General features: G+C 39.6%; 2 protein-coding genes across 2 annotated transcripts; both read right to left on the bottom strand.

Moving 5' to 3' along the window:
- Nucleotides 1–3,089: 3,089 nt before the first annotated feature.
- On the bottom strand, nt 3,090–4,535 carry LOC133797436 (uncharacterized). The gene has a single exon (XM_062235331.1). It carries the CDS (start codon nt 4,393–4,395, stop codon nt 3,499–3,501), a length of 897 nt encoding a protein of 298 aa, XP_062091315.1. The 5' UTR covers nt 4,396–4,535; the 3' UTR covers nt 3,090–3,498.
- A 785-nt stretch (nt 4,536–5,320) lies between these two features.
- On the bottom strand, nt 5,321–9,271 carry LOC133797435 (GRF1-interacting factor 3-like). The gene is made up of 5 exons (XM_062235330.1): nt 9,133–9,271; nt 8,845–9,000; nt 7,335–7,411; nt 6,181–6,265; nt 5,321–6,098 (listed from the first exon to the last, which is right to left on the bottom strand). The coding sequence occupies exons 2-5, from the start codon at nt 8,920–8,922 to the stop codon at nt 5,676–5,678; spliced, it is 663 nt and encodes a 220-aa protein (XP_062091314.1). The 5' UTR covers nt 8,923–9,000; nt 9,133–9,271; the 3' UTR covers nt 5,321–5,675.
- Between the last annotated feature and the right edge of the window lie 228 nt (nt 9,272–9,499).

The raw sequence follows: 9,499 nt of genomic DNA, 5'->3' as shown, positions 1-9,499 counted from the left end.
CCTCCTTCAGCCTCGGGGTTATTTCCCTCGCTCTTTTTCCTCTTGGAGGGATTCTCCGAGGTAGGCTGTGAAGCTGCTGGGTCAGCCGAGGTTGAGGCGGAGTTAACGTTTATCGTTGTAGTTTCGGTCTGCGAGGTCGCCTTCAGCGTTGACCTCGCCTCCTCTACATTGACAAATCTCTGTGCCCGTCTGTTAAATTCGGTTATTGACCTCACCGGTTTCCCTTGCATGTCATCCCAAAGGGCACTTCCAGGTAAAACACCAGCTCGGATAGCCATCAGGTGCCCACTGTCATCCACATCTCGAGCTCGGGCGACCTCTAGATTAAATCTTGTCAGATAGCTTTTCAGTGTTTCGCCCGGCTGTTGTCGGACGTTAGTCAAAGTGGATGCCTCTGGTCTGGCTCCCATCATAGCTCGGAACTGCTTCTTGAAGTCTCTAGACAACTGATCCCATGAAGTTATCGAGTGCCTCTTGTACTTTTCGAACCAACTCTTGGCAAGTCCGGCCAATGATGTTGGAAACAACATACACCTGAGCTCGTAACCCACGTTACTAGCTCTCATAATAGTGTTGAATGTACTCAGGTGACTGCATGGGTCGGTTTTTCCTTCAAACGCTGGAACGTGAGGAATCCGGAACCCTTGAGGAAATTGAGTGTTAGAAATATGTGGAGCAAACGGCTCGAGCTCCTCGTCAGAGTCCTCATATCGACCATTCCCTCGTTCATTCTTTAAAAGCCTAAAGGCTTTTTCGAGCTGATCGATCCTTTCTTGGACTGGGTCCTTAGGTGGTGTCTGGAATTGACAGTCATTGATCATGATTCCAGGCTCGCGTCTCCGTGAAGGATCTCTACGCCCATTCAGGTGATTCCTTAGGTCCGGATTTGTCTGATCTCCCTTCCCCCTGCTCTGATTCAGATGATTCTGCAGGTCAGGACGAATCTTGCGGCTTCCAGTATTTTTACGACCTCGGTCGCGTTTACTGACGGACCTGGTCTCTCCGGACTCGTCACTGGTGAAACTCATTGATCGGTCGTTTCGCGATGGGTTCTTCCCATGTCGCCTCGTCTCCGCAGTGCGAGACCGGGACGCTGACTTCTCTCAGATTGTGCGCCTCTCCGCTCCTGGAAAGTCTCCCTGTGTCCTTGTCTATCCCCCGTACACCCTTGATCCTGATCTCGAACAGGTTGAGCGTTTCTGCGGGGAGGTGAAGGATATCTTATGGGAGACGGAGGGAACCGTATAGGCGACGGTGGCTGCCATCCTTGCCTCGGCCTAGAGGGTCCTGAATTTGCCCGAGATGGGTCAGTCGCGTTCGGTTCGGTGCACTACCAGGAACCTGAGTCCGAGCCTCGGTAGGAGCTCGGTTATTCTCAGTTCCTACAGGCACTTCCACAGGTGGATTAGGCAGGACCCGAGCTCGGGTACTCCTCTGGGGCCTAGGAGGAGCAGATGGCTCTGCTGGTGCCGGAGGTTGAGTCGGCCTCCTTGTGGTAGCATCTTTTCGTGGACGTCCGCGGGGCCTCCGGGGAGGAACATGCACGTCCCTTGGAGGAGGGACTTGGTTTTCGCGCGGAGGCGGGGGCTGAGCCACCTGCGCCTCTGCGGCCATCCTAGTCAACTCCTCATTCCGTTTGTTGGCTTCTGCCAACAGCTGTTTCAATTGCCGGTTTTCCAGTTCTACAATAGGAACGTAACGCTCAGGATTGTAGTACATATCCTCATCCCTCGGTGGAGGCGGTGGCCCCCGGGAATCGGAGGACCCACTTCTCTCCTCAGCATCCGGGTTTTCCATTGGTTGTTTTCCAGGACGCCTTGGGTAGCTTTCATCAGGGGTGTTCTGATTGTTTGTAGCCATGAATCTCTCAGGGATGAATGCTTAAGGCTCTCAATGAAAGCACCAAACTGTTGACGTCGTTTCTCGTCAAACAGTACAAGAAGAGCATGTAAACAATGATTGACAATGGCTAAATGAAATAAAAACAAATCAAACACGCGATTTTTACGTGGTTCAGCAGTTAAATCTGCCTAGTCCACGAGTCTCTGTTATTAATCTTAAGATTATCTCTGAAAATTCCTTAGCATGAATTCTTCAGAGTTTTCTCTCCAGGATCAGAATTTCGATCCCTTACAATGGTGCATGGCTTCTCTATTTATAGAGAAGGATGCAGAATACTATCCCACATATTTTGGGTAGTTACTCTTTTGTAAATAAAATAAATGGCTTTAAATGCCTATAATCAGATATAAAAGGAAACGTCCATGAAGACCAGGAGACGCATAACTGACCAAATAATATCCCACGATTCTTGGGGATTTACATTAATAAATGAGGATTACATCTCATATTTATAATACTTGTAGATATTCAAGGTGATTATCGCGTATCTCTAAGGCTTTAGCATCCCAGGTCTCACGTCATTGTTCGAGCTAATGGCATCTCCCGAGATCACGTGTCTTTCGAGATCGTACGTACATCTAGCTCGAGACCCCCGATCCGAAGTCGTCCCCGAAGATGAGTGTGTTCTCGGAGCTACCTTTCGAGATCGAGACCATTTCGAGCTTATATATTCGAGGTCATATATCGTACTTTGCAGGCTCGATATACAATCTTGGAGCATACTTCAATCCTTATGAGACCATTTGTTGCGAATCCAACTTTCGGAGCCATAGTTACCATGGCTCGGAATCTGGGTATAACAATATAAAAAAAAAAAGTAAGGTTATGTGTTGTATTACTTTTATGGAACTAAAAAAAAAAGGAAAAAAATCAATCCCATTAAGCCATTACACAATAAATTATTTTAATTTATCATAAAATTTATTGCACTCGTTACTAATAGTACTTACTACAATGATCGTATCTTTCTTTTTGTTTTGGAAAAGTCAGGCTTTCTTTCTTTACATTGCCGTGAACAAAATGTTCCAACAAAACATATATCAATAACAAGATATGTCGTGTTTTCTCACAACAAACCTTCAATCAACATTAAGGTAGTTACTGCAAAAAAACAAACATTAAGGTAGTTACTAGTAACCATACCACTATTGCATCAAACTCAAAATTGTAACTTAGCAACCACCTGACCTATATATATGTATATAAATCAAACTTTGTATATAAAACAGAGACTAACATACAAAAGTGGTTACCTAGTCGATTTAAGAACAGTAAAGGCTTTTAGTTTTAGGTCCAATCGCAATTAATACATCTCCAAACATAATAAACAAGAAACATATACAAAAACAAATGCCTGGCCTACTAAAGCCCAACCAATCAATTTCCAACTTGATCTAATTACTATAACAAAATAGTAATACATAGAGTTCTGTCCAAACTACAAAGTCCAACCTAAAATTTAAATCGTATGTATTTGTTGTCGTCACTGATTTAAACCCTTCTTCTGTCTTTTCATTATTTTCTCTATCATATACTACTTGTTCAAAAATGATGTTGAATTTATCTGAAATTAAATATGTTTGACGTGGAGGAATTTTAAGGTGGGACCATGACCCAATGCTGCCCATCAATTCTAATTTTGAGACCATTCAGCTGAGCAAACAACGTTACGGCTCTTTTGACGCCTCTATCTGCGGCGGCGCTGAAGAAGTCGTGGCCGAAGAGTACACCTCCGGGTGTGAGGAGGCGGTGGGCCCGGGCTATATCGGACCAGGCGGAGTGAAAGTCATGACCCGCGTCCACTTCAATCAAATCCCCGAATATGCCCCACTCGCACAGCTTATCCAGAACCGACCCGGAAGAAAACGGTACGGGTAGAACCGACTCCGTGAAGTTGACGGATACGACGTTCTGCATAAACTGATGCAGCAACAAAACGTCGCCGTTTACCATCGAGATGTCCCTGAAACGGTCTCTGAACCCGGGCCAGCCGCGGAAGTCGTCTATGCAGAGTATCTGAGTCTGGAGACCGAGTCGGCGAGTCAAATTGGCCATGTGAATTGCCGAGGCGCCGAGGAACGTGCCGACCTCGATGATCGTCCGTGGCTTCACTTTCCTTATGAGGTTCTCAAATACGGCGCCTTTGGACCCCCAGCCTTTGATGCGCTTGGGACGGAGGCGGCCTCGCACGTGCGGTGGTGGGAAGTCGTGGAAAGGGGAGGTGGAGTTGAAGAGCCGGTCCAAGATTGTTTGGCGGACCAGGTGGGGTTGGACCGGGCGGTCTGCGCAGTGAGTGGTGACTCGGAAGTGGTCGAGCTGGTTGGGGAGCTGGACGAGCGAAGGAACTGAGTGAGGAACCGGAGAAGAAGATGAAGAAGTGAATACGCCGTATTGATAGGCCAAAGTGTAGGTGAGGACGAGAAGGATGACGTAGGCAAGTTTCGTAGCTATGGATTTAGCTTTAGCTTTCCTCTGCTCTTTCATGGCGATCATTATTCATCCAAGAGAAGGAATTAATGGAATATTATGCAATGAATTAACAAAGGAGGACCATAGATAACCCATATCTGAATATCTGAATATAATAGTTGATAGACTTCAATTTATTCCATATTCAATGCCTCTGTTTTTATTTGAAAATATATCTCAATATCACTATTTAGTATTTATTATCTTTCTTTCTTTTTCTTTCTATCCATAATAATAAAAATTTTATAAATTTTATTTATTTCAAAAATAAAAAATGTGAAGAAAATAAAATTTGGTTTATATTTAGTGTTAAGTTAGGAGGTTAGAACCTTGGTTACAAGTTCCACGGCCAACACCATCCTATCTGTCTAGGGGTGGACTTTTACGGCAGCTTCTTTAATAATTATTTTTATACTTCATACACAACTATAAATATTTTAATTTTATTTTTTTCCACTGCGTGTGGAGCAAGAAATATTAAAAATATTTGACAAAATTAAAACTATTTTGTTTACTTATATAAGATAAACAATAATATTAAAATTAAAACATGATTCTTAGTCTTGTTTGGACGAAAAATTTCATGAAGAAAAATAAAAGGGAAAAAATAGAGAAAAATATTTTTCACAAATTTAATAAGAGCATTCTTTTTTTTTAAATATTTACCGTTGTTGTAAATTTTAAATTATTATACTATATTTAAGTTTTAATTTTTCAAGAAATAAAATTCTTAATTTATTCGTTCAATCCAAACAAAAAAAAATAGAATCATTTGAATTTTTTTATTTTCCTCTTAAACAAGGCCTTAGCGGATGTATTACTTGTTTTTTGAAGTCGGGTGCACACTACCTTGACCACAACCTTTTTAAATTTATTGTCCCCACTTTCTCTAGTCTGATTTGATATATTTGTTTGGAAGGAAAAATTAACCAAGCCTTTTCAGAGAAGATTTAAGAAACTAAAACGATCAATTATCAAAACTTATTGCTGAGACAAGCAACTTTTGGAACAGTGTGATGACTTTGTAACCTACTATTTGACATACATGAATTACAACATACCATAAGCTTCCATTCCAACCTTTCACTCCTCCCACTGACAACCAAAAACAGTCTCCTCTAACCACCACCCACCAGTTCCATTTCAACACACAACTCACTGCATGCCAAGAGACTCAGAACAGAGACTTACCTACCTAATCTGTAACCACTAAATTTTAAGCAAGATTGCCAGAGCATAAAAGTACAAAACCATCTACTATCAACATCCACATGCATCCATATGGAATGACTAACAAGGCCATGTCACTTGGGGTCCTCTCCATCTCCAGCAGCTGAGGTCCCCTGGCCATCTCCACCTGCTGCCCCAGCTTCAGAACCATCTTGTTTGCCACCACCACGTCCTTCATTTGGGCCAGCAGCTGAATTAGGCCCAAGACTGCCGCCGGCACCAACTGCAGCCTCAACGTGATGCATGGGGTGCATGCCATTGTTGGTCCCAGCCGGTCGCATTGCCATTTGTGCATGGATTGCTGCTTGGTGCTGCTGATGTAACTGCTGCTGTTGATGTTGGTGTTGTTGTTGCTGTTGCTGATCCTGCATCTGGTGTGGATTATTGAACTGCATTGGCATCTTTGGAGGAAAAATCCCTGATTGCTGCATCATCGCAGCAGCCTGAGGATGTTGCGTGAAATATCCTCCCTGTTGCATCGCAGGGTGTGGTGCCATCTGCAAGTGTAAATGAGCAAGTAAATCATTAAAATATGAATAGATGAATTAACCGAAACTAGGGTCCTTGCTCACTACAAACCTGGGGAGGCATTGCTGGTGCCTGTGGTTGGGCATCAGCAATTGCAGCTAAATACATCAGATTCTTTTGAAGCTGAGCCTGGTACCTAGATCATCACAGTTTCATTGTAAATGAAGTTGTATTTTTGTGAGGACAAGCACATTGAAACAGAGTCCACACTTTGGGTATTAAGAACAAAGTTCCAACAATGCAGCTGTAATTATGTTTTACTATACAAGCCACTAGGTTGGTCTAGTGGTGAGGGGGATTGGGAAATGGGGGAGACCCAGGTTTGAACCTGGGATCTCTAGATATTGAGGCTCTTACAGCCTCAATTAGGCGTCAAGTGTGCCAATGATCAAAAATTATGTTTTACTATACGAACCAAAAGAAATGTTCATATATGAACCTAAGAAATGATATAAGAACTAACGCAAGATTATTGGCATAGGAGAGCACCTCTAGCTCTTTGACGACCTTAACTGCATCCAGTTTAAGTATGGAAGAAGTATAAGATTCACTTATTTATACTAATATAATAAAAAAAAGACATGACCAATAACAGTTCCAAATTGTATTTGTGCTAGATTAATATTTCAGGCAATGCTGATAGCAAACATTACACAGCATAATCTTATCCTTATATGTCGTGAATCGGTAACCCTAATTGATCTGCAAATAGAACTAACATGAATTAATTTCAAACTTCCGAAACCAATGTCCCTATATCCTTCTGACATTATTTGACATGCAAAAGTTACAATGATCGTATACCACATCAAAAATATCAGAAGTCATATAGCACAGTTGGAGACACACGAGACACACATTGAATTTCACAGCCACAATTGAGATGAAGATTATGATTTACCATTATGCCTACTAAAAAGAATGTACAAAAACATTATAAACTAATATTTATTCTTAATGGAGGCTCCCTGCTGCAGAATATGCACTAAAAAAATAGTAAAGATGTCTTCAGATCCCAGATTATTACAATTTTTCATATAAATGATTCTATATATACGGCAAGTGGCAATAAATTCAAACATTCTAATACCTCTAACAGTGTAGACAATAAAATTTTGGGCAACAGATGCAAAGTCTGACCCCTCACAACAAAAGTGCATACAGGCACTGAGTAAGATAGGAGGAGAAGAGGAGAAGTCACTTACTGAGCACACTCAGCAAGTTTTCCAAGATTCTGATTGTCCAATATTGCTAAAATCAACTTTTTGTTTTCATCAAGGTACTGCATCATGGCCAGAAAAGAAAATAAACAGGATTTCAATTAAAAAAAGTAAGATTCTCCATACAAACAGACATGCATCATATGAAATTAAAATAACCAATTGACATCAAGGTTGATACACAAATACAACACAAAATTCCGAAAGGAAAAAAAAGTGAATCTCAACCCAAGTTTTAATAACCAAATGCAAATTATGCAATGGACAAAGTAAGCCTTGAGCCAGTGAAAAAACACCTTGTGATGAAAAGCACAGACACGTGGTAACCAAAAATGGAACAAGCAACCTTGTCTCGTCTTTTCCCAAATTGATAAATGTGATATGCAATTTCAATTCATAATTCCATTTGAATTTATTTCTTGAATGTCTTTCTAAATTCAACTTTCAAGTAATCCAGACTAGTAATGCTATACTATGCTTTTGTGAAATAAACATATACTGCAGGCAATTTCTTTTCAACCCTTGTCATCATTTCATAAAAAAACATGGAAAGAACACCTAATAATAGACCCCCCAAAAACAAGGAAGAATAAGTGAAAATAAGTAAATAGGGACTTTACGAAATGACATAAGCACAAGTAATGTGAATATACCCAAGAAAAAACTTTAAAGAACAGAGTATATATATACCCAACACCCATAAAGGAATTATACAACTATACTAACTGAATTAGAGGTTTCATTCTTTAATTACTTACTAATTTTCTTTAAGCGTGGGAAGCACCCTAAAGTACTATTACCCACTAACAACCACGTTGATAGGCAAGATCCTTAAATACATTAAAAATAAATTACTTCAAAGTTCAAGCAAAGGGCAATCAAAAATCCAACTTCAAGTTGATGCCAGCTTTGCACATCAACACATTGTGTAACATAACATATGTAGTAGGGTCAAATGTTAAATACCATCACATATATACTAAGCATGTATCAAAAGCTTCTGACAAAGACGATTTAAATATTAAATCCTAACCTTTTGTATGACACACTCTCACACAACATTAATTATATACCTTCCTTTACACAATTGCATTAAATCTCCATTAACCAACATTAAAGAACATAATGAATCTGTAAAGTAAAACGATCTGGTCTTTGATCAAATATTTCCTCAGTAAACCAAACTAAGTTTTCCCACTCTTTCAACTAATATATGTGCTAAGACTCCATCCATGTCTTTCTGCTGCCAAATTAACTTCCTATAGCTATAAATGACAAAATCAAATTCCATCCTAAACCCATAATTAAAAAATAAACCATTTTAATATTAAAGAAAGAAAAAAACAAAGAAATCCAGTCAAAACAGAGAAAGATACTAGAATAAGATTTAGAAAGAAAAACACACACACGCACACACTAATTAATCAACAAAGTTTTCAACTTTCAAAGACAAAACCCATCAACTATGGAAGACCAGAGAGAGAGAAAAGGGCACCTTCTGAATCTGCTCAGTAGTGATGTTAGTGGGTGGAAATGAAGGCATCACAGGGATCATCGCCGCTGGCTGCTGCATCTTTCTTTTAGTTTATTATTTCCTTTTTATTTTGCTGTCTTTGCCTTTTCTGGTATTTTCTAATCACAAACCCTAACCCTAATTTTATCCCCAAAGGAGAAAAAGAAAAAGAAACGATTAAGACCCAAAAATAAAATAAAAAATACACCAAACCTAAAGAGACACAAAGAAAGTAAAAGCCAAATGATGAGAGAAAGAGAAAGCAAGTACCTGTCTGGAAGAAGAGGAGTGGTATGGTATGGTAAGACCGTGAGACCCAGAAGTAGAATCCAGGATTTAGGAATGTGTTTTTAAGGAAACATATATGTTTTCTTTTTTTGGTTTCAAGATTTAAAAAAAAAATTATGTTGACTGTTCTTCATATTAGAGCATTATAATATTTATTTAAATTACAAATTCACTAAAATAATATTTATTTCATTCTGATATTATCAAATTTTCCTCGAACTAATATTTACTCTTGTTCAAAAAAAAAATTTGACAAAACTTTTATTCAATTTAAACATTTATTAAAAAATATAAATTTAATTAAAAATATTTAAATTGTTTTCACCTCTTGTGGAGTGTAAACCCATTC

This window comes from Humulus lupulus, chromosome 8 (genome assembly GCF_963169125.1).
Source record: "Humulus lupulus chromosome 8, drHumLupu1.1, whole genome shotgun sequence".
NCBI lineage: Eukaryota > Viridiplantae > Streptophyta > Magnoliopsida > Rosales > Cannabaceae > Humulus > Humulus lupulus.
The sequence above is the reverse complement of the archived record's forward strand: the minus strand, read 5'-3'. Positions and strand labels throughout refer to the sequence as shown.

Excerpts from the sequence above, each read along its gene's own strand:
- LOC133797435 (XM_062235330.1), bottom strand. The coding sequence starts at position 8,922 with ATGCAGCAGCCAGCGGCGATGATCCCTGTGATGCCTTCATTTCCACCC. Across the intron at positions 7,412-8,844 it reads CTACTGAGCAGATTCAGAAG|TACCTTGATGAAAACAAAAA; the intron begins GTGCCCTTTTCT and ends GCCATGATGCAG. Across the intron at positions 6,099-6,180 it reads CACCAGCAATGCCTCCCCAG|ATGGCACCACACCCTGCGAT; the intron begins GTTTGTAGTGAG and ends TTACACTTGCAG.
- LOC133797436 (XM_062235331.1), bottom strand. The coding sequence starts at position 4,395 with ATGATCGCCATGAAAGAGCAGAGGAAAGCTAAAGCTAAATCCATAGCT.